This window comes from Vidua macroura, chromosome 4 (genome assembly GCF_024509145.1).
Source record: "Vidua macroura isolate BioBank_ID:100142 chromosome 4, ASM2450914v1, whole genome shotgun sequence".
NCBI classification, from domain to species: Eukaryota; Metazoa; Chordata; class Aves; order Passeriformes; family Viduidae; genus Vidua; species Vidua macroura.
This window is the reverse complement of record NC_071574.1, coordinates 47,744,765-47,769,787: the sequence shown is the minus strand read 5'-3', so window position 1 is coordinate 47,769,787 and position 25,023 is coordinate 47,744,765. Positions and strand designations below refer to the sequence as shown.

Here is a 25,023-nt window from a genome sequence, read left to right as displayed (position 1 = left end):
TATTTTGAAAGGATTAACGAATGCTGCGTTTAACTTGTTGCTCCAAAGCTTTCAGATCCTATAAATGTCTTTGCAACTACTTTGTGTCACTCCAGTTTCTTACTCTCCATGTGTGTTTCTTATATTACGGCATTCACATGAGGGATTTGAGTTCATTATGGTTTAGGAGACTTTAATTCCATTATTGCATTACTTTCCTTGTTCTGAAAGCACTCTGAGGAGTCTTTAGAAACAGTTATCTTAGCTAATTAAATTTAATTTTTTAAAGTTATATGAATAATGGAATGTGGTAGAGGAATGTCATGCTTCCATAAAAGTAATGCTTTCACAAAAGAAATACTTTTATTCAAAATTCCTCTCTGTTACTTTCTTTGAAATGCACACTTGTGATTAATTTACCTGGCATGATAACTGGATAGTAACAGAGAGATGGCCCTAATTTTCTCTTCGGTAAAGAAAACTGTAAATGGAACACATCTCAGCTAATGGCACTGCATGAGTTTAACTTCCATCTGGGAATGCAGTCTCTATTTTTTGATGCCATCCCATAGCTTATCAAAGATTATACCATGAAACTGTGTATTTGTTGCTGTGCTTTTACCCTTACAGTTTGGCTTTCTGGCAAACTGCTCATTTTCTTCTGGTTTCTTCCAGGTGCAAGTGCTATTTCTTGCTTTCTTCTCCTGTCCAATATCCTGCCTTTCTCTTGCTGCAGTTTGGGTAGGGAACTTCACCACGAAAAGTGACAATGAAAGTAAGATCATTAAATTCAAAACTTCTGTGCTGCTTCACTGTGATGTGATATAATGCTGAAGGGTCAGATTCCTGATCTCCATCAACTTTAATGGCTGTGAATCAGCCACCCTTTGAGAAAGGTTTTGTGTGTTCCCCTTCATTGTGCTAGACCCAGTGTCCTGGTTTGCAAACTTTCACTACAGTGAATGTAACAAGTAAGGGAAATAAAAAATTACTGACTAATAGGTAGCTATTACTCTGAAGTAAAGTATGGCTTCTATAATTAATTAACTATGCCACAAAGATATTAAGGGCATATATCTTCTCCAGCAGAGCTCTTATCCAGTTCGTTATCCTCCCATGCTTTTTAAAAAAGTAATTGGATTCTTTATCTCATTAGGGATTGGAAAAGGCCTTGTACTATTTGTCTGAGCTACTTATTGAAAAGATACTATCCCCACTCATTGCAACAGTTAGTGCACTGAAGTTGCTTACTAGCTTTTAAAATGGATCTGTAGGTGTGTTCAGTTTTCTGTTCTTAAAAAGCAGAAGTATTTCTGTTGGCTCTGGAGTTCCAGAATACAAGTTGCTGCCATGTTAAATTGACTTTCCAACCTGCTGCAGTCTGCTTACACTGTTTTATAACAAAATGTTGAGCAATTGCTTTTGTAGCTCCTATATGAAAAATGTGTTACTTTTATCTCGGTGACTGAGCAGTTCATTGCCAAAGATTATAGATACGTGCAATCATCAATGTACTTTTTTCATCAAGCTGTTGTTTTAAGGTTCTGTAATATGTAGGTGTAACTCAGTTGTTCTTGTCCGGGTTAATTTCAGTAAACTTTGAAAACAGTGGGCTCAGCTGAGAGTTGTAGCCATCAATAGGGCCTGGAAGGATTTTAGCATAATTTATCTGCCATGTGTTAGCCTTTTTGACATAATACCTTGTAACTGCACTGCAAATCAGTCTTTACTTGAGAGTGCTGCCAAAAAATCTCATAGTTCCTGCATTGCCTCATTACGTATGGCATTTATTTGCATTTGGTTTTGAATCCTCTTTGTTGTTGGAACCATAAAGTTGTTATGTTGTAACACAACAGCTGGGAGTTTATAAAATGTGTTTATAAGCAATGTTTAATATGTTAACGGTCGATGAAAAAACTAATTACTTATATTTTTGCAGGTTTTATAATGTTATGTATTGGGGTAGACTTTCTATCAGGACCCAAGAAAGACTTTAGCTCTGTCTTTGAAGTGAAAAGCAATCAAAAACCATTCTTCAAAAGGAGTAAAAACTATATTAAACTACGTAAGTATAATTTTAGTTCCTTTTCTCCATGACTCTAGGAATATTGTTTGAGGAAAAAAAATAACACTGTGGAGTATTTGGTCTGATGTTTTAGAAATGTTTTTTTGGTACTAGTCTTAGACTGGTAGTTGGTATTTCCCTAGTGCCAGGTTAATGATGACATATACTACTGGAGGAGCTGACTCACTGTGGTTATGACTGATAGAGGCTATTCCTAATGGAGTGTGTTAAACAGAGGCAAGAAACTGGGCAAAAACCAAAATGCGAAAATGGATTCAGCATCACTGATGATTTTGTTTTAGTGGTTGAGGAGGAGGCCTCTCTGGATCTTGGGACTGACGTTGTTTGTACAAAAGATGTAAATGGTTTCCCAGGCACGCGGTATGGCGATTTTGAGGCGGTTCAGTGTGCCAGCGCTGCCAGGGCTGTGTGAGCTGGCTGGCAGCGCGGTGGCACTCGGCTGGCCCTGAGCTGCTGTACAGTGTGACACCCTCCTGCGTGAGGACGGCCTGCTGTGGCCGGCAGCACAGAGCGCTTGGGGCTGGCTGTGTGTTCAGACCAGGCCTGTCCTCAGGAAACCATTGTCATCTGCTGCCTCTCAACTATGCCTAGGGATCCCAGCTTTTCAGATTATATGTATGGGGTCTGCTTTTTTCCTTAGGTTTTGAAGAGAAATGAAAATCAAATATTTGAGGTTTTATCACTTTATGGTTTTTAAAGCATAGAAATATTTTCAACGATTTCTCTACAATCATTTGAGTCCCTGATTTGTCTTCATTGTCAGCTTACTGTTTCTAAAGAAGAAATGTCTGTCAATAGCATGAAGTTTGGTAGAGGAACAAAATGCTAGTCATGAGGGCATGGTAACCCTACAGAGATCAGGATGCTGAAGATTGCAATTCCTGCATCTTTTCTTTTGTGACTTTGGATCAAATCACTTGCCATTTGTATACCTTTTGCTGCATTTGGAAAAAGAAGACAATAGTGCTTCACAATTTTTCAGAGCTGTTTCTGGAATCTTTATGGAGATCTTTACCCTGTATACTCGGGGGCCAAAAGAATGTGGCCTGTGAGAGTTTGTGTCAGAGACAACATAAGCACCCTTTCAAGTGGTTTGAATATTACAGCTAAAAAACATTTCACAAAAGTAAATGAATATTTCAAAATACTACCTGTCACAAAGCACAGCCCTTGCTCAGCTAACCTTGTAATGTTGCAACAGTACTTCTTGTACTTCCTCATCATGCCCACACTTGTACTGTTTCTCAGCTTCCACTCTAAGCACCTTTGTGTCTTGCAGAGTGTGAAATAGCTTGACATATGCTAATACAGGCAGCATGTCCTTCTTTCTGACATCTTCCATTTTAAAATGTATTTAAATTTTACACAAAACCATTCCAGAAAACTTGCATTAAAATAATTTAATATCTTTTTAAATCTATGAAAGAATAAACTGGAGTTACTGAAATCATTGTAGACAGCATATGCCACTGTGTAAATGAAATAACTGCAGAGGGCTTTGATCATCAAATTATATTGTGCTGAATGGTGAGAGCTCTTAAGTGCACATTGTGTTTATTTGTAATGCTACAGGAGCAATTAGAAAGCTCTGAATATGCTTTCTATGAAGCTGCTCTGTCTTTCCAAGACTATGTTAAACAAATGACCACTCTTTAAGTCTGGCAAGAGCCACATCTTTCTGACATCTAAAGGCTTGTAAAGTAAACTAAATTTTATTCTACACATTGTATTGATACAAGATAAAAATTGTGTACTACGGGTACACATTTGCACACAGAGAGCAAAACACTGAAGGGTTTGCATGATGCCCTTATTAACGTCCTATAATGAATTCTTCAATAGGTGTAATTTTTGCAAACTATTCCAAGGAGTTTTGGTACATTTTATTTGCTCAGCATGTTGTATTTTGGAGAGTGTATTTGCACACATATACACATTCTGCATGCATAGGTACTTCCTTGATCTGCTGTTGTCACTTAAATGGACACATTTCTTGTCCTGTGAATAGCACACCTTAGAATAAGTGTGCTGTTTAACAGAAATAATAATATTATTTTTTCTCCAATTAAAACCATTTTTCGTGTTTTTCTATTTCAAGTATTGTGGCTGTTTGTTGGTGTTGGTTTGCTTGGATTGGGTTTACGTTATAAAACTTACCAGAAGAAGTTGGGCCAAGGGGTAAGTAGGGTGTTTGTGAGAATGGTAACTTTCAAATATACAGTAAAATGTACGTGCAATAGCTTAGGTGTGTTAATTGTGGCTGAAGAAATCTTTGCAACCAAGTATTTAGAAAAATCAATGCACAAATGAAGATGCAAAGATTTAATTTATAAATTAATGTCAAATTGAAATGTCTGGGTCTTTGGGATTTATAGTGATGCCATGAAGGAAAAAATATTTTGAAAATTTGAGAGATTCTTGTCTCATATATTCAGTTTGAACATTACTTTTATAAATTAGCTTATTTGAATGGTATTCAAACTGGACAATGCTGTTAAGCTGCTGATCTCGTGAAGGGGGAGTTTGAACAGATAACTTTCTGAGGTTTCTTCCAGGTGAAGGAATTCTATGGCTCTATACCATATCATAACTGGATTGAAGCTCTCTGAAAAGTTAGTTGACACACATTAGACTTAGACTAGGTATGGAAATTGGATAAAAATTTGAAGATTCCAATTTTCTATCTTGCAAGAAAATAGGTATTGCAAAGGTAATAAATAACAAAATGGATAACAGTCATAGAGTTCAGTGTTGGATTCACAAATGCACACAGATTTATACGGTTGGCCTTTTTTCAATTAATTCAGGTTTTGCCTTATTGTGTGGCAAAAAGTGGTCAGCTCCTCTTAGTAAGATGAAAAAAATGCATTGTCTCTTTCCTCTTCATTTGTTTATTGTTACTTGTACAAATTAACTTGATGTATGATGACTTTTATTTCCTTGTTAACAGCAGATTTACTCTTTTGTAATTCTGACAGCTTTATTAGGAAAATATATTGGTTAAAACATCTCTTCCTGTATGTCTTTTATGGCATCATGTGTCTGGTGTTTACTGCAAAGCTATAATATGTAGAACTCAAATTTTATTTTACTTTTCTCCTTTTTTTTTTTTTTTTTTTTTTGAGGTTCCAAAAAGAGATTTCTCTGCTATGATCTGGCCTTTTAGATTTGGATATGACAATGAAGGATGGTCTAATTTGGAAGGATCAGCTAATTTGCTTAATCAGACAGGTAACTCTTTTTTTCCCTACTTCTTTTATATTTGGGAGAATTCATCTGAAAAGACAAGTGAAAACACCTTGGTTACTGAGGCCATTTTTGCATTAACACAATAACCTGTATTTAGTGGTTTTCTTCTCAATTTTTGAACTGTTCCAATACAATCACTTCAGTCAAAAATCCATTTGCAGAGGTGATAATTTGTTTAATATGTTTTAGAGAGGTTTCTGATCTGAGGAAACCTATTTCATATTTAGATTTTTCTTCTCATATTGCTGATGAGTTACTTGTCTATAGAGAAATTCTTTGCATAAATTAAATAATATCCTTTTAGATAAAATACAATGGTATTTACAAAGGTAAATATACTTTTAGATAAAATACAATGTTTTATAAGGCCTATGTGGGTTTTTTAAATGTGAAGCATTATATAATTCCTAAAGGGTGTGAAATTCAAATGCCCTTAACAATGAATACAGAGAAGAAACAGACAAGTCTGTTTCCATCACCTAACCAGTGCAATGCATACAAGAAAAGTATTGTATGATTGTACCTTGGTTGTCGTGATTTCACTGTAGAGAAGAGTGTCTAAACTGTTGCTCATAGGCAGGAATTTAGTTGGAAAATTAGCTATAAGAAATGAAGACTTTGGACTCGAGTGCTGTTGCAGAGGGCATTGAAAGGAATTGGCCAGTAGTGCTTGTAGGTGTTACTCTTTTCCTGCAATACCCATGAGATAGGGTATACAGGGGACTGACAGTTTAACATCTAAAGCAGTTCAGGGAATTAGGAAATGTCCATGCTGCCATTCCAGCATTTGCTCTTCTCTGGTCCACCACAGTATTTTCCCTAGCAGCTCAGGCTTTACGGACCCAAGCAATGAAAAGGCACTGACGGGTGCTCCTGTGCAAGTCTTTATTTTGTGGCAGAGATACACAGGAGTTAGTGAAGAGTGAAAAGACTGATTTAACCTTATTCACTCCATTGTCCCATGACCAAGAGTTCAGAGAGCTGGGCTATGTTGGCTGTCTGGTGATATGAGAAAATAGCCAGGATATTTAATGAATTGAAATTAGGAACAGTCTTCTACATAAGTGATTCCATAGTTCATGTCTGGGTGGTTATTTAATCTTTGCATATTTATTTATGTATTTTGATGAATGCATTAATTTCTGGTACATAGTATAAATTAATGAATATTAGAAAAAGTGATTACCTTGTTATGTCCATTGGCATTTCTTTAGGATAACAAAATATCACTTCTAAAAAAGACAACTGGTAAGTCAAAAAGGCAGCAAATTCCAAAATAAATCATAATTTCTAATAGGTGGAAATGGTATTCTGGAGTTTTATGTTACATGCATATTGTTATATAAAATACTACATTAACATTGTCAGTAAATGCACTCAGAGTTTGTCTAGAAATTCCTATAAGAAGAGTTCCTGATTTTGAGAGCCATAGAGAAAAGAGTGGCTATCTGCTTTAGGATAGGGGTTGTCTCTAAAGGTGTGGTGGTGTACATTCCTTGGGCTCACCTCTCTGTTGGAATAGTGAAGATGCCACACGTAATGGCTTTTGTGACTGTAACTTCTATCTGCCCTGGAGGGACTCAACATCAACTCTTCTTAATGGTTTCAGTTACTGTTTCTGTGATCAGCATGTGTGCTAATGATGTAGAAGAACCTGGGAATCCGCTTAAGAACTCTGAGCTCCATTTTCCCTCCTGATAATGCTTTACACTGCTGCATATTATATTTTGAAAGCAAAAAATCTTCTGTGGTGCTGGATGGTCATAATTCCTTATGGAAGGGCTGTGGGTGAAATGGTGACTCGATTTGTGTAGGAGAACACTCTAACAGGGGCATAATTGCAGCAAGAAGGGAGCACTTGGAGCACTTCTTACTGCTGCAGCTATACTGGCTGACCTGCTGCTCAAGATGAGTCTGAATGGTTCAGCCATCCTGTGGGCAGCTTGCAGACTCCCACCTTCCTTCAGGCATGGGCAGTTTTTTCTTAGATGCCAGTTCCTCAAGGAACTGCATGGTTCTTCCTGTGTCCTGCAGTTAAAATATAGGGGAACCCATCATGTTCCCCTGACAAAACCACACCTCTGCATGTAAACAGGGAGGGACCACAGTGCTTTGGGAAAGTGAGGTGGCTGCAGATGGTCAGCAATTCACTGGAGCTGTGAACTCTTCTGTTACCATGCCTTGGGGCTGATGCAAGGTTGCTCTAGGCTGAATAATTATTTTGGCAACAGCATCCAGCTGTGTCTTGCACAGGACCCTTTGAAGCACAATAGGATTTGGTAGATGAAGAGAAGTGCAAATGTGCTGTGTAGTGTTTGTTCATCAAATTGAAAGCAGTAGACTTGCTACTGTGCTGTTAATTTGTGTGTGCACAGTATCTCTACTGCTTTAGAAACGGCACAAAGTCTGCTCAGGCCAGCTGTATTCTGCAGTCTCATGTATCTCTGGTCATGCACCAGGGATGAGTCATGGCCAGCAGACACTAAGTGCATCTTCATCAGAGTTTGTGTGGCCTGCAGTAGCCAAAAGTTTGGGCATGACGTTGTTGCCAACATTGATTTGCCTTGACTGACCCCTGAAGGGCTTGTGTCCATCCCTCTGTAATCAAAAGGGAAATAATGACATTATGTAGTTATATATAAGTCCCATTTATAGGTAACAGTTATAAATGTGAAAATATTTTCTTTTCCTTCCATCTTAGAAGCAGATTTTATCACTATTATAGAGAGTGATGCCTCTAAACCATTCATTGGAAACCATGATCCAACAATGTGGCTAGGAGAAAGACTGGGATTTTACACAGATTTTGGTCCAAGCACAAGAGATCACACTTGGGGGTGAGTCACCTTTACATGCACAGTGACAGTAAATAGATGTAAATATATTACCTAATACAAACTGCACTAATACAGAAGCAAAGAATAGTTGGAATAGTACTCACTATAATCACTTGTTAAAGCTTGTCCTTTAGCAACAGGCCTTGATTCATTAGCATTACCATGCAATGTGGATGGAGTTTTCCTATTGCTAAACATGATCAGATTTTGGTGCCTGCCCCCATAAGCTACTTTAGTTTTGGTGATACAGAGAATGGCACCCTGCCCTTTAATGTACAGATCTGGAAGTTTAGCATTCCAAGTACGGCACCTAATGCCCTTTTCACATTATTTTGTTTTGGGCTATGAGAATTTTCTATTTCAGACTTAAAAATGTGATAGCAGTTGGAAAATGTAGCACATGAGGAGGTATGAGAAATTTTGAATTCATATCTAGCTTGGGCTGTATAATGGGAAATGGGAATAGAAAGGTGCATGTCTGTTTGACTGCATATTTTGTGTCTAATTTTACCTTAATGCTTGACCACCTACCAGTTGCATATCTTTAAATATATTTGTCCTCTAGAAAAATACTGGCATATAATATAGCTTTTTATTTTCAAGGGTATATATACATCTCTGTGGCAGATAGAACTTCCTACTGATGTTGCTATGGCTGTTTAATTTTTGCTATATGTGAGGGGCATTTAATAACTTTCTTCTTCCAGACCCTATCTATTTGATGCAGAATGGGGGAGAGAAGTCATTCTCTGAGATTTTTTTTTAATTAAATACATTGAAAAACCTGATGCAAAACATCCAAACAGAAGCTGAAAAAAGAGAAATCTCTCATTTTAAAGATGTATTTCTACCTACTTCTACTTTTAATAAAATACCTTTAAATTTCTGGTAGTATAAAATTCTGTTTTGTATGAAATACAGATCATGAAAACCTCAGTGAAAGACTTCATATTTATGGAATGATATTTCTTAGTGTAGGAATTAACTTGATAATATATTTTTAGACATGTAGTTAAGCAGTATTTTAGAGGGAAACTTTCTGTATTCAGAAAAATCCACTAGACATGGTTCGTATTCTGGTCTTACAGTTTTTTCAGCGACTGTTAGTCTTCTGCTCACATTTATCTTTGATGCTTGTGAATCACAAAATGTAACTTTTTTCCTCTCCTCATGTAGGATTATGGCACTATCCAGATATCCAATTGTAAAATCGACCCATCACCTCCTTCCATCTCCAGAGGGAGAGATTGCCCCTGCCATCTCCCTGACTGTCAACTTCACAGGGAAGCTGATTGATTTTGTTGTTGCTCACTTTGGAAATGAAGAGTGTGTATTTCCCTTATTTTTACATAGAGTGTACAAAGTCATGTAATGTAATTTGTGAACTTCTGGGATTTATTTTGTACTCTTTAAAATCTGCTGCTGTAATAGTGGTTGTAGCAGAGCACATTTGAAGAAATACTATGACAGTTTAAAATTGGTTAAACTACTGGTTCAAAATTTTGAAGCATTTTTTAATGTGTCAGCTGAACCTACTATCTGAATTACTAGAGATTTAAAGATACAGCTCTGCAAAGTCACAACAAATGATAGAGCTACAGATGAAACTCAGGGTAAGACAGCATCTTTCTAACTTTTTGCATATGGAATAGATGTATTATATTCCACAATGAATGCAGATAGGTACAGTTAGATATAGACAGCATTAATGGAAAAATGTTGGGTTTTTTTTTTTTTTTTTAAGTAACAAAGCTGAAACCTCTAATAAAGGACAGTGTTGAAACAGCAGCAAAAGTATGCATCAGTGTCCTTCTGAGAGCATGCAAGTGGAAATAGGAAGTCTGATCTCTGAATTCAGAAAAGCAATATTATACCAATAAATCAAATAAGTGATGGAGAAGAATAAGATATATATTTCAGTTCTTGAAAACAATGTTTTGATTACCTGTGTGTAAAGAATATTAATAAGAGATAGTTTTGTGAATGCTCCATGTAGCTGTTATTTCTGTTATATTTGATGGGATATCTAGTATGGTTGTGACTATGTAGTAAGATCTGGAACTTAAAAGAAAATGTTACAATTTATGGAGTGGCAAATTTATGGATAGGGTGCAGAATACTATAACACAAAGAAGCTGCTCAGAAAGCTGAAGGAATTCTCTGTATCCCATTTCCTTCCCCTGAGTAGAAACTGCATCAAATCTGCAAAATGTTTATCAATTTCCCATTTATTAAACAAATATAATTATCAGAAATCACCCCCCATTTTAAACTCTAGAACAGGATTTAATTCTGTGCCTCACACAGATGATTAGACTTGTCTGTCTGAGAAACTGTTTTGTCAAAGTAGAAGAAAAGAACACTGTATAATACCTTCGCAAAGAAATGAGATAAAGATGAAAGAGAAAATATGAGGAGTCACATGGGAAATGAGTGCAAATTAGATTGTGTTTTAGAGGGGAATTTGTAACTAAATACTGCACATAACTGCTCATTTTTGATTTTTTTCTTCTGCTGCTTACATTGACATAGACTATAGAATACTGGATAACTAGGGTTGTTTTTAAATATGATTTTAAGAATGTGGGCCTGTAACTGTGCCTGTGCCTTTAAAAGACCCCATCTTCTGGAGAGGTGCATTCTGGAAAGAGCAGCTAGCTAAGCAGGCAGCTTCACATATACCTAGGTCAGACTTCTACTTAAGTGTTTGGGGATTTTTTTGTCTCCTGTCTGTGTGCTCTTTCTCCCTAATACAGTTGCTTCAGTCAGAAGTACCACTATTTAGAAAGCATAGCTGCACTTAAATTGTTGTCTTCTTCAGGGTTTACAGGTTCCAAAATCAGCTCTCTCTGTCAATGTTTTTACTGTTAGCCCAGACTATCAAAATCTAGAAGACAACATGATATACACAACCATTTAAAGTCATTAACTAAAGAATCATAGACAGAGAACCGCTTTTTCATTATTTTATGACAAATCCAAGAACAGGGAGTGGGGTCCAATGAAGTATTTTACCAGGCTCCACTTTACGCTATCACTTTTGATCATGTTGGAACTCTTGTGTAAATCTTGTTAAAGAGATGTGAAATAAATGCCAAATGTAATTAAGTAATGCTAATGGGATGATGTAACTCTAGTTACATTTCATAAATTATGGGACCCAGACTTTAAGACTTTATTTACCATGATCTATCCATAATAAAATTTATTTAGCGTGTAAGTTCTTTGTTACTCACCACATCATGCTAGCACAGTTAAATTTTAAGTGCAAGCAGAGACAAAGCCTTAGATAACCAAAACATTAACTTTCACATTTCCTAGTGATGATATCAGTATTAAAAACAAAACAGTAATAGGAAAAGTTGTTCCTGTGATGGATAGAAAGAGAATGTGAATTACATCTACCATGACCATGTGGCTTTTATCAAATGTAGTGATAATTTTGAATCAATGAGCTTGCCATGAACTTTCATACTCTCTAACATTGAGCAACCAAAATGATACCAGATTGATTTGTGGTTTACTATGTCATAGCACAAAGATTGTGAGCTAAAATGTTATATCTTAAAATCTTTTCCATTTCTTTCAGAGAGGACTTGGACAGAAAACTTCAAGCTATAGCTGTTTCAAACCTATTGAAGACTAGCTCTAAGCAAGTTGTGTTTCTAGGATACATCACTTCAGCTCCTGGATCCAGAGACTATACTGAATTAATAAAAAATGGAAATGTGCAGGTAATATGAAAATACTTCATCTTTAGAGAAAATATATATTGGAAACATTCAGCCTAATATTTCAAATTGGTAACTTAAATATAGACAGAGAAGAGAACACATGCCCATTTTCAAATATAATCTTTAGCTCCCTCATGATAACTTGCAGAGAAGGTGGAGTTACACAGTGAAAGAACAAGAGGCAATGGACAGCGGCTGCCCCAAGGGAAATGTCAGTTAGAAGAAATAAAAAGTCACAGAGTTGTCAAGGATTAGAACAGGAGCCTGGTGAAGTTGTGAAACCTTTATCCTTAAGGATATTCAGAAGTTAGCTGCATAAGGCCCTGAGCAATCTGCCTGAAGTGACTTTGACCAAGGTTAGGAGTAGGTGACCTCCAGATAGCCTCTAATTCTGTGTTTTTTTCTGTTTTTAAAATGAGCTCTGTGTTAAGAGATACCAAAAAGTTGTCTGATTTGTCCATCTCTAACAGTGAGCTTTTTTCTTTCTACCTTATGACAATGTTCTAGGCAAAATATTTTTCTGCAGTGAGTTTATACATTGGTCCTATTACTGATTTAAAGCCTACCCAGATGAACACTTACCTTATTTGTTTGACTTTTTTTCCCTTTCAATATCCCTCTAGGATATTGACAGTACAGATCGGGACAGGTGGTGTAGCTATATTATGTATCGTGGAGTAATAAGGTATGTTGAAGTAAATCACTTATTTGTAGGCTTAAGTATCTTTATGGTTATCAGTTTTATAATCTTTTGTAAGTGATTGTGGAAGAGTCTCATATCCCTAAACAATTATTATGGGCAGTTGGAGCTATCATAAAATTATGTGGAACATTGATCTTAGGGTCACAAAAACTGGTGTATCTCTGAATATAATTCAAAAAGACGCTATTACAAGTTTCATCATTCTGTGTCAAAAGCCTCCAGATCTACTCTGTTTTAGTAGCATAAAATTACATTTCTCCAAAGCTCTGGCTTTGCAACTTCATTCTAAAATGTGAATGCCAAGACCAAATTTGTATGTGACACAAAAGATACAAATTTTGAACTATGATTTAGGGTTTCTTGAAGCAAAATGCTGATCTAATTCAGCCAATCTTTATGCTGGATTTAGTGGAAACTTGAACTGTGTAAGCCCATATTGAGGCACAGGAACTATGCACTCCATATCTTTTGATACCAAATTGCTTACAAATCGTTCTCTTGGTGATATTTGTACGGGAATGGAGTTCATCTTCTTTTAAATAAACCATGCAAATTTTGCAGTGTTCACAAGTCATAAACTTGATAGCTGTCTTAACAGTATTGAGTAAAAAATTTAAAAAGGTAACTAAAAAAACTCGGCTAAAACTCTATTTGCTATTTGAATTTTTTGCATTATTCATTCAATTGATGCCTGAGTTCTTTCTTGAATATTGAAATCTTTTCAGTGAAAATTTGTTGAGCTTATACATCCACTCATATTCTAAAGCTGTAATTTTTAAAAAAGGTTTTTAGACACAGAGCTTATTTTTACTGTCAAACACATTTTTTCAGGTTTGATGCTTGTGACGTGGTATTATGATCCTGTTTATGGAACACGTTCAGTTTTTTGAAAGTGAGATTGACAGAAATGGAAAATTGTGTTGATAAGCTAAAGCATAACTCTTGGGGAAAAAAAATACATTTATTAAGAATGTGGTGAGTTATTTCTTCAAACTAATTCTTCTCATATTTGACAGGCTGGGTTATGCCCGCATATCTCATGCTGGTTTAAGTGATTCAGAAGTCCAGATGGCCAAATTTAGAATCCCAGATCATGTGGATAGCTATGTTGACAATGACGGAATTGTCACTGATCCCAGCCAAGTTCCTGAGGACATCCATTTCAATCCCAGGTCAGTGTATCTCATGGGAAATGAAGGGGATGATGTACCTGGCATCTTGTAGAAGAGAAGTCTAGGAACAAAATTATTTCTAAAGTGAGAGGCACTGATCAGTACCCAACTGAGCAGAAGAGCAGATGTCAGGAACTTCTGGTTTGTAATTCAATTTTTTCGATTGATTTGGCACGTGGCCTGGGAAAATCAGTCTGTTGTGTCACAGCATAAAGTGCAAGTAATGCTCATTTCACCCAGGCAATTTCTGAGATTGTTTGATAGGGATATTTGTCAAGTGTTGTGATGATTCTGTTGATAGATGATGAAAGATCTCCCATGTTTCTCAGCACTTTGGAGATTGGCCTCTTAATATACTGTCACTTAGAATATTAAATACAATATATACATTAAATACTTTTTGCATAAGCATTTTAAAACATACTATATAATTGGAGATAAAAAGAATGCCTAAGGCAGGATGTTGCATGTGTCAAGAAGGAAAAGGACTAGCTTTAATGTAAAAGAGTAATTTATTTCTAAATTGCCATCATTTTTCCACTGGTATTGCTAAGTAAGAGATATACAGAGGAAGATACTTATTCTAGTATTAAGTATTAATAGTGAAAGAGTCATGAAGTTTGTGAGATATGTTGCCACAGAGAGAATAATTCCCAGTAATGCCATGTTTACTCTCCCTAACATGCATAATGCAGAACATATTACTTTCTCATATACATCTGACAGTTGAGTGTACTCCCTTCTTATGCACCACTCAGCCACTGGCTTCCTGTCTAAGCAGGGGTTTGGTCAGACTTTTCCACATGAAGGAACTTGCCTACAGTTAGCATTCATGTTCAGATTTTTCTCAGTTGACTTCAGCACAGAATCTTGTCCTAATTTCTTTTGTCTGCCTATAATCAGAAAATGTTTACCCTATTGGAATGTATTTAACTTTTTCTGATTAACTCGACTTCTTTAGAAATACAGTGGCAGTGCTCTTAAATATTACTTAGCACTGATATTTTGAATAAGTACTCAATTTTACTTTTGCAGGTCTGTCTACCATAATAGTCAGCTGTCAAAACTTTCATATTTAAATTTGGCATGAAATAATTACAATTTTCATCATAATTTGCAAAAGTAAGATATACAATATTTATAACAGGGTTGGCTGTTTTGATACTATAGGTGCTACAGGTATTTAAATTGTATCTCCACTAAAATCAAGACTAAAAACTTAGCTTAGAATTTAAGTAGATAAATGCAGCACTCAGCTTTTTCATCTAGAGTTCCAATTATAGACTGCCTATAGCATCAGTGGTCTCCAGTATACTCAAAGGCCTTTAGCAGGAGAGGGTTCATAGAACCTGATTTACATTTAATAGACCTGAGGCCTATTTCTGAAACAAATTGCCTAGAACATTCAGAAGTAGGGTAGTAATTGTATGATTTAATTGCATGGGATAAATAATGTTGTAATAGTATTGCTCTGCTGAATGTTTTTTTTCAGGTTTGGATCTTATAAAGATGGACATAATTATGTGCCTATTCATCACTTTCATATGAGCACTCCTAAATATTTTAAACGGACAAATTAGAGCAAGAAAATAAAATTATTATTGAGACCAACAAGAAAGGTTTGTTGCTTGACACAGAATTGACAGCCAAAAAGACTACAGTGTTTAAGATGAGCAACTCTCATGCTGCACAACACTGTGAATGTGTGTGTAATAGTTGGTGACTTCTTGAATGAGCTGCCATCACTGTGAGGAAGGGAAGATGCATGCATTTTTATAAACTGGTATCTACATTGGCCAGATACCTGCTTTGTATGCAACAAAGCAAGGGTGGGAACTTGCTTTGGCAACAACTTCTTCAGCTTTTGGGGAGGTTTCATATATCATGACGTTTCAGAGTGGTATTGCTGCTACTGCAATAAAGAGATTGCCCTAGGGTTTTTCAAAATAGAAATTGTGAAAAATAGTGTATTTTTTAACTGGGAGATACGCACTAAGTATGTGTCTGAAATGTGTGCCTTTTCCACTGAAACATTATTTACATCTACTGCTATTCTACATTTTATTCTTAAAAGAGTTTTACAACAATTTGCAGATAATTGATGTTCATAATACTGGAGAAAAAGAGGTAACTTTTATAGACTTCATTTTATTAACTGGACATTAGACACTTCAATGTTTTTACAAAGGGGAGAGTAGAGTACCTCTAAATAATGATGGTTATGAGACACCTACATGACCACACTGATGAAGAATTAAAACATAACAAGGTTTCTTAGAAGGGAGACAAGCTGGTTGTAACTTTTATTTTAAATGAACTGTAATAAAGGGGAAAAAAAAAGCAAAGCTTTGTTTCTTTGCTAGCATCACACTTCAGTAGGACTAAATAGAGATGTTGCTTTTTTGACCTAGGCAATGAATTCCCTGTTATGCCATGCACATGTGACCCAATGTAAAATCTTGTGTCTTCTTGGAGTCTCTTGCAAATGTCTTTTATATTTAGCTCCTGATCCTTCAGTATATGTGCAGAGCTTCCCTTTAACAATGAGGACATCTTCAGTGCTGTCCAAAGGATGTTTCCTGCTTGTGAGAAACATGTTAGATAATTTAAGTGATGCATTCAGTTTGGAAACCACATTTGTGACGTTGGTATTTCATACTGTGTGTCTTTCCAGTCATATCTAAGCATACCATAACTGAGAGGAATAGGATATGTTGCAGGAAAGAGGGTGGAATTTTTTTCTCCCTCTAATTTTTCACCATATAATTTTAAGAAGAGCTTGAGCATACTCCATTTTATTGTTTCTCTATGTAAGTAAATACAGGATGTGTTTTCACCCATTGTTTCTTGTTCTGTGGAGTCAGGTAATTGCTGCCAGTACCACATGTACCACTTTATTCTGGTCACGTATCATTTTGCTCCCTTGTTTTTAGAGCTGTGTTTCTGAGAGTGAAACTGACCACTGGTGTTTGTGGACAGAGGATGTGTGAAAGGTATTCCAAAGTCTCAGTGGTTATGTATTCATCATCTCAGATGTAACTGACAATTAACCAGCTGCTGTTGAACTCATTTCTCACCTATGGGTGCTTTGTGTGTCTTTACAAGCCCTCTGAACTTGTTCTTTGTGTGACTCTCCAGCAAGACAGGATAAATGATGTTGTGGAGAGATACAAATTATTTTCTTGCACTTTTAGCAGTTTTCTTCTGCAAACACCAGTAGCCCTTGTCTCTTCTTTCTCCCAGCTTGCAAAAGCAGCTGGCACTGGCACCAATGTTGCATAGTGCTCTGAGTATCCTCATTTATTTTCAGCACGTTCTCATGCTAGCTCTGATGCATGTCCAGCCACAGGTTTGCCTTTTCATAGTCTGTAGAACACTTAACATTATCTTGCCACATTATTTAACATTCTCCACAGGCTGACTCTGCAAACACCTTGTAATGTGAGCAGATTATTAATGTGAAGTGCAAGAAATGTTACGTATAAGTACAAAAAGCTTTAAAACTCCTAATTTTTTAACAATTAAAAAATAGGATGAGGATATTTTTCAAGAAGCCAGACAGCATAACATGACTTGCATAACAGATTAGATTACAAATCATATCTGTATGTAATCTTCAAAGTCTCTTAATGGATTTTTTACAGGATTTAGACATGCTCACCCCATTAGGAAGGTTCATGTTGACAGCGAAAAAAAATCTAAAGTTTGAATATTCTCTTCTTCTAAGTAACTTGTGTAGTTTAATGTATGTAATTAGTAACTAATATTTGTTGACATTTTCATTATTTTATCAGAATGATTAAGAAAAAACATGACCACAAACTGTTTGTATACTTTTCTACACCTGTGGTTAGAATTGGGAAGCTAAAATGAAACTTTATTTGTCCTTACATCTACACACTGATCTAATCCCTTGATATATAAGTGGTTTAGAAAAATGTGCATTATATATCTAAGTCACAATCATTGTTTCAAACTATGACAGAAATGTGCTACAACAGGTCCTGCTGCAGGGGTGTGTGACTAATCTTTTAGTTTTCTAATCATACTCTCCTCATCTCAGCTTTCATAAGAAAGTATGTTATGAAAGAAGATGTTTGTGGATATCTTTATGCATTTAGAGATGGCATGCAAAGAAAATACTGTATAAAATAAGCAGTATTTACTACAGGTTTGAACTTTTGCTTGTGGTAAAAGGTCTAGATTACATATATCTGACTTCTAAATAATATGTATTCTGTTGTGCTCCAAATCCCATCCTCTGCAATTCTGTGCAGGTCTGTTGAAGTTTGTAGGAATGTACAGGAAGAGACATCACTACATCAGGGGCCTATCAGTGTTTATCTTGGAATAAAAAAAGAACTCCACGTAACATATATGAGAACAACTTCTGAGAGTACTGGATTCTTCAGCAGGGTGGATACTCCAGTCTCCTCTTACATATATATTCCTGCCTTGACTCAGGCACAGTGACTCTGGTGTTGTTACAGAGCACTCCAAAACCTGGGAGCTGCAGTTCAAACCTCTTGGGTTAAGAAAAACCTGAAATTGTTATTTCCCATTTTCAAAAACAGTGTTGCAGCTACAAGCTGAGCAAAAGTTGGACACGCCCTTTGGTTTTGAACCAGACTTGATGTTATTGAAACAAGTTGTGGCAGCTTAAGTGTACAGGTAACCAGTTCCCACCTGTCCCACTGAAACAGAACACTGAGAATGTTCATGGTCCTCTGCTGATAGTGAGGGAGCTTTGTGGCCCCAGAGAGGGGTGCTGGCTGTTTTGATGCACCCCCAAGGTTTAGGAAGAAATTCCTAGCTGCTCTCAAGCTTGGCTGCTTAGAGTTGCTTCATGATGAATGAAGAGAATGTAAAATTTTAAACTGAAGCTGAAAAAAACTCTATAACTGGAATGTAAGAGTTTAGGTATCAGCAGCCCTGAAACATGATTTTTTCTCATGTATGTAAAATGACATTTGTTTGCAGGATGTTACAGAAGGACAATTGGGCCAAAGTCATGTACCCGTGGAGCAAGAGTTAGAAAATAGACCTTTTCATTTCAACAGGGAACACAGTATGGGTCAATGGGACAGGGAGATTAAAATAAACTGAACTGTTTTATGAGGAGTGCTTTGAAGAAGTTAGTATAATCTGCAGCTGCTGCTTTCTGCCACTTGAGGTCCTCTTTTGTCCCTCATTGGTACAGTTTGCTGATACCAAGCAGGAATAACTCATGGGTGTTAGGTTTTTTCATTGTAACTCTGAGGGTGAAAAATCTTTTCAGAAGCATTATACAAACCTGTGTTGACTTGGGTATCAGTTCTGCATATCTGCAAATTATTTAGAACTGTGATTACTGGACTTCTTGTAGGGACTTTATTTATTTTCTTATAATACCCTGCACTGTGCTTTGTTGCTGCTTTATCTGCTTTCTTAATGTTCAGCATATTCTTCTTTGTAATGTTTTTCTTTTCAATACAATTCTCTTCCCCCTCTGACTTGTAAAACACATCATGGTGTGTGATTCTGCTGCCTAAAATTAACTTTCAAGCTTGTTTCTAAGCAAGGGAAGATGGATTAAAGTATTCAAGAGATACCATGACTTTAGCAATCTGGAGTCTGATATCCTTTGGAAATAGTTTCCTTTTGGAAATTCTTTCTCAGGCACATCTGCACTGTTTCTGATAGTGAAGAAGATACAACTAAATAGCTCCTCTTTCTCTTGTTATCCAGTATTTTTCACAGTCTACAATTAAGTTGTTTTTTTTTTTTTTTTTTTTAACGTGGTTGCCATTTTAGCTATCAATTTCAAAAAGCAATGCAAACATAAAAAAGGCAAACAATGGCAGTCTTTTTCAGAAAAAAGAAAAGTCTGCAGTTCCAAGGTTGATCTAACAGTGTGCAAACTGGCAGGTGCATTTACTGCCACTCTTCACTTCCATGGTTTGTTATTCCTCACCTGTGCATTGATGGGAGAACTTGCACATATGTGTAGTAAGCCAGATCTGGATATTCAGCTGACTGGGAAAACAAACAAATAAAGAAAACTTAAAGAAGTGTCGAGAGGATTGTTTTGTTTTGGGATTTTTTTGCTTTTTGGGAGCATTGAGGACAGTCTCGCTCTTTGACCTACCTTGCTATTTAGCTGTCCAAGTGATTGCACTGGCACAAAATAAAGGATGCCAGGAGGGTTAGTATTAAGACAATAGGTGGAACTGCTTAAGCTGTCTCAGTCCATGTGGTAGTTCCACCCTGGCTAGATGCCAGATGCCCACCAAAGCCACTCTATCCCCTGTGCAACTGGACAGGGGAGAGAAAATATAATGAAAGACTTGGAGGTTGAGATAAGAACAGGGAGAGATCACTCACCAGTTAGTGTCATGGGCCAAACAGACTTGACTCAGGGAAATTAATTGAATTTATTGCCAATCAGAATCAGAGCAGGACAATGAGAAGTAAAACAAATCTTAGGAGCACCTTTCCCCTGCCTCTCCCTTCTTTCTGGGCTTAACTTTATTCCCAATTTTCTACTCCTCCCACACAGTGGCTCAGGGAGATGGGGAATGGGGGTTATGGTCAGTTCATTATGTGTTGTTTCTTCTGCTACTTCCTCCTCAGGGAGAGGAGTCCTTCAGCTGCTCCAGTGTGGGGTTCCTCCCACGGGAGACAGTCGTACACAAACTACTCCAACCTGAGTTCTTCCCATGAGTTGCGTTCTTCATGAACTGCTCCAGGGTGCGCCACTCTTCCATGGGGTACAGTCCTTCAGGAACAGGCTGCTCCAGCATGGATCTCCCACAGGGTCTCAAGTCCTATCAGGACCCTGCTCCAGTGTGGGCTTCCCACGGGGCCACACATTTCTTTTGGGCATCTGCCTGCTGCAATGTGGGGCCCTCCATGGGCTGTGTAGGTGGATCACTGCAACCCTGTGGAGCTCCATGGGCTTCACCACAATCTGCAGGGGAACATAAGTTCTGCCACCCGGAGCACCTCCTCCCCTTCCTTTACTGACCCTGGTGTCTGCAGAGCTGTTTCTCTCACATATTCTCACTCCTCACTTCTCTGGCCACGATTACATCTGCACATTAACTTTTTTTCCCCTTCTTAAATATGTTACCATGGAGGCATTACCCACATCACTGATTTGTCTGTCTTAGAGCTGTCTGGCCTTGGCTCTGTCAGACATAGGGGAAATTTCTAGCAGCTACTCACAGGAGTCACTTCTGTAATCCTTCTGCTATCAGAACCTTGCCTAGCGACCCAATACAATGTTTGATCAGCCATGACCTGATTGATCTTCTCTATGTAAAATGAAGCATTTCTGCATTTTATAAACTCAGGCTTTATAAAGGAAATACAGGCCTGATTTCGTAGCATCTGTTGGCTTGGAGACCTCCATAGTGGTTTACAGCTAGTAGTAACAAAGGGGATTACTTATAACTTCTTGAGGTTGGAATGAAGGTGCATGTTTTAATGGCCTTGTTCTCATGGGGCAGGCCTTTTCTGGCTGATGCATGAAAGCCCTATTTAGCAGGCAGAAGCTAAGAAAACAAAGTTTCTTTTATGTTTCCCTATGGATTTCTTTTCAGATCTTGTTTTTAAGGGTCAGGGATTATACTTGTGCATTCAAAAATATATTGAAGTTTTACTTGTCAAACCTATTTGCTTTACAATTAGGAAGCTGTAGTCTAAGGAAATATTTTTAAGGCCAAATAGTGTCTTTCATTTTAGACTAATATAAATGGGGGGAAAGTACAAACCTTTCTCTCTTCAGATACAATAAAAAAGGGTTTTTCTGTGCCACCTTTCTTTACATCTGTATCAATTTACAACTTTGTAAGGTATGGAAGAAGTTTTCTTTTTGAATATGTTTTTATTCTGAACTAGCAACCTGCATGCTTTTTATGGTCAAGTGAACAAACAGACACCCCTGAAGGAATTGTTCCTCTTAAACCAGAATTAGATCACATGAACTGCTACTCAGTGGTGCCCCTATTGGGTGTAAGAACTTGAGATGACACATAATAATGTGAATGTCTGGCATGTGGGATGTTATAGAACTACCAAAGAAGTGAAACCTAGCTTGCACTGCTTTAAAATTTTTTTTTTTTTTTTTTTTTTTGCAGAGGTTTCACAGAATCACAGAACATTCTGAACTGGAAGGGACTCACAAGGACCACAGAGTCCAGGTCTCAAGTAAATGGCTCATATGGGGACTGAACTCCAACCTTAGTGTTATTAACACCAACCAGCTGAGGTCAAGAAAAGATGGTGAAAATAGGAAAATATCCTGAGACACAGGCAGGAAGTTCTATAGAAATAATTTCAACAAGTTAGTGAGTAAGTAAGAATTTCAAATAATGTGAGCTTTCATTGCTCTGACATGGGTTTTAGTACATGACTTTTGAAAAGTGGATTCATTTTTTTGTGGACTCCACCCTCTTCTCTGTAAAACAGGCAGTGGAAAACAAGCAAAATAAATCATCTGCACTTGCACATTCTGACTCACTGAGTAAGGCAAAACTTACAAAAAACCCCAAAGAAACACAAACAGGCCTGTGATCAGTTAATTCAGGACTGTATGTTAATGCATTACTCCAAAGGGACAATTACCTTAAATCTGGCACTACTTCAGTTTCATAGTCCTTGGCTTTCTTTTAACTTAACCTTTTAGCGGAAGGGTTTTTTTCATTACTCAGTTCTGCCTTTATAATTCCCCACTGTGCACAGACGCTGCTCTAGCAGTCTCTTCGCATCTGTGTTTCAGCGCCGAAAAGTGCCAGGGCCGGCATTTATCCCTGGAACGCCACGGGATGCTGCGCTCGCATGCTAAGCAGCAATGACCTGCAGGGAGGCTTCCTCCCCCGGCCCAGGGATGGCGACCTCTTCGTGCAAGGGGAGGGAAAGGAGGGTGGCTCCACGCGCTACATTTCTAGGATCGAGAACAATACGCCGGGGCATGAGCCGCTGCCATCGTCCCGCAAGGAGCACTCTCGCCCCCGGTTTCCCCACCGCCCATCCTGCCGCTGCTGTAACATTGACCTGACACTTGTGTGAGTTCGGCTGGCGTTGGCAGCTTGCCATTTTTCTCCTTTGGAAGCGGGAGATGGAAGAAATGAGGAAATCGTGCCAGACCAGCCGGTGATTTGGCCGCACCGCGCGGGGATCACGGAGCAATTGGCGAGTGCCGCAGCCCGGCCGTCCCGCCCCGGGCACTCCCGCCCCAGGCACTCCCGCCCGCCCGCCCGCGGGCCCTGGAGGGCGGGGCAGCTCCACAGGCCACGCCCCCTTCCGTATCGGCCAATCGCATCAGTGCATGGGCGCGGCCCTTGGTCCCCATAGCCAATCAGCGCCGCGAGTGACACAAAGTGGTGCTCTTTGCACGCGCTTTAAAGGCCGGGAAAAACTGGCAGCGCCAGAGCCCAGTCAGAGCGGAGAGGGGCGTGGCCGGCGCAGCCTTCTGCCCAATGGGAGGCCGGGGCGGTAGTGCGGGGCAGGCGGGGGAAGAGTGGCAGCAGCCTCAGCCAGTAAGAGGGCGAGACTCGCCGCGTCCCCCGGCAGCCCGGGCCAATGGGCGCGGGCGGTGGGCGGGGCGGGGGTGTCCGTGCCCAGGCTCTGGATTGGGAGCAGGGCAGGAGCCGGGCCGGGCCGGCAGCGTGTGCAGCGCTGCACGAAAATGCACTCGGATGCCGCCGCTGTCAGTGAGTAGCGCCGGGGCCGGGCCCGGGCCCGCCGCTCGCCTCGCTGCCCGGCCGAAAGAACCGCCCGGCTGGGGGCGGCTTCTCTTGCCCCTGACCCGTGAGGGTTGGCCGAGCGCGCCACCGGGACTCCCGATGCCGGGGAAGGGTTCAGGCCCGCGGGTGCGGGACCGCCGCGGAGCGGGGCGATGTGTGCGTGCCTGGCGCTGGGGCCCCCGCGGGGACAGCGGGAGCCCCGCGGCCCTCAGCGCGCTGCTCCGGGGGGCGGGGGCGGGAGCGGGCGGGGGCAACCGCCCCGGAGAGGGCCGGGGGCGCTCGGAGGGTGTGACGCAGTTTGTCCGACCCAGCTGGTGAGCGGGTGAGGCTGCGGCCGGCCCTTGTGGCCGGCTGTGAGACAGCTGGGATTGCCGAGGGGAGCGCGGGCTGCGGAGCTGCGTGTGTAAGGCAAGACGGGCAGGGGTGAATTCAGCGGGTTCCGCCGGGCCGGTGCGGGAGAACCGGGCTGCTTGTGCGGGGGACTGGAGCCGCGGCGCATGGTGGGAGGTGGAGTCCTGCGGCGCCGGCCCCACGCAACGGGGCGGCGGGAGGCGGCGTGGCGGACTACAACTCCCAGCGGACCCTGCGGCGGCGCGGCGCGCTGCCCCCGCCCGCGGACCCCCGGCCGGACCCGCCGTCCCCGCCCGCCCTGGGGAGCACGGGGGCATCGCGCCGCCCGTTCTGCAGGAGCGTAGCGAGGGCTTTGTCTCCGCAATAGAGTGTCTGGCTGTGCGTTCCGAGCAGCGGGCACCGCCGGCTGTAGACGGGTTGCATGGTGCAGGGGGTCGCACATCTGCGTGGCCGTGCGGTGGCCGGGGTTCAGAGATAGGCGCTGTCCGCTCGAGAGACCTGGTGGTCGTCCCGAGCCCAAAGCTGTCCTGTCACAACGACGTCCCTGTGAAATCTCCCAGGAACGTGTTCTCACTGCGAAAGGATTTGCAGCTCTGAGATGCTTTATTACTGTAGAACTTGCTTGTGGGAAAGATAATGAAAATTGAAGCTTTGCTCATGCGTTAATGAATGATGGTCTGACTTTTGGACAAAGTCCTGAAAGCAGTGGTGGATTGAAATGCTGCATAATGCCTGGATTTTCTTGAATCCTCCTGTGTCTCTCAGAATGAGATGTTGTACAGGGGCAGCCTGGTAAAGGCTCTAGCTCATAAGGTTATATCATTTTTTTAATGGTTTTGGTTTATTTTATCTTTATATTTAGGGGTCGTTATGTGTTGGCGGTAAAGTCTGCCATTAAAGCAGAAATAATTGCCTTGTATTAGAAATAGAAGGATAATTATTCTAGAAAATGCTTTCTGTTCAGTGTCTTTGTCATATGCCCTGTCCAAAAAAAATGCAGGTCCTCATTATATACACGTGTGAGTTACAGTTACAAATATTCAGGGCTCCCTCATGTAGGATGATTAGGCAAAGTAGTGATTTTTAATTTTTTTAATTTTAATTTGTCTTCAGAAATCAGTAAGGGTAGTCTTCCTCAGCCTTCAGCTGTTACTGGCTTTTCATTAAAAATGTGCTGTGGTGTG

General features: G+C 39.6%; 2 protein-coding genes across 7 annotated transcripts in view; both read left to right on the top strand.

Moving 5' to 3' along the window:
• The window catches only part of CWH43 (cell wall biogenesis 43 C-terminal homolog), a 35,250-nt gene extending 13,006 nt beyond the window's left edge, over positions 1–22,244 (top strand). For 3 of the 5 annotated variants that reach the window (XM_053976500.1, XM_053976497.1, XM_053976501.1), the window contains 9 exons: positions 1,919–2,044; positions 4,164–4,243; positions 5,191–5,296; positions 8,016–8,151; positions 9,328–9,477; positions 11,741–11,885; positions 12,509–12,570; positions 13,605–13,760; positions 21,881–22,244. In XM_053976500.1, the coding sequence (XP_053832475.1) occupies positions 1,919–2,044; positions 4,164–4,243; positions 5,191–5,296; positions 8,016–8,151; positions 9,328–9,477; positions 11,741–11,885; positions 12,509–12,570; positions 13,605–13,760; positions 21,881–21,974 (1,055 nt within the window). In that variant the 3' untranslated portion in view covers positions 21,975–22,244. Of the gene's footprint in view, positions 1–1,918; positions 2,045–4,163; positions 4,244–5,190; positions 5,297–8,015; positions 8,152–9,327; positions 9,478–11,740; positions 11,886–12,508; positions 12,571–13,604; positions 13,761–15,252; positions 15,714–21,880 lie in introns of those variants that run through there. The other 2 variants (XM_053976499.1, XM_053976498.1) reach the window with 2 other exon arrangements.
• Positions 22,245–23,367: 1,123 nt separating this feature from the next.
• The window catches only part of DCUN1D4 (defective in cullin neddylation 1 domain containing 4), a 42,311-nt gene continuing 40,655 nt past the window's right edge, over positions 23,368–25,023 (top strand). For both annotated transcript variants that reach the window (XM_053975975.1, XM_053975974.1), the window contains exon 1: positions 23,368–23,455. In XM_053975975.1, coding sequence (XP_053831950.1) covers positions 23,431–23,455 — 25 coding nt within the window. In that variant the 5' untranslated portion in view covers positions 23,368–23,430. The remainder of the gene's footprint in view (positions 23,456–25,023) is intronic.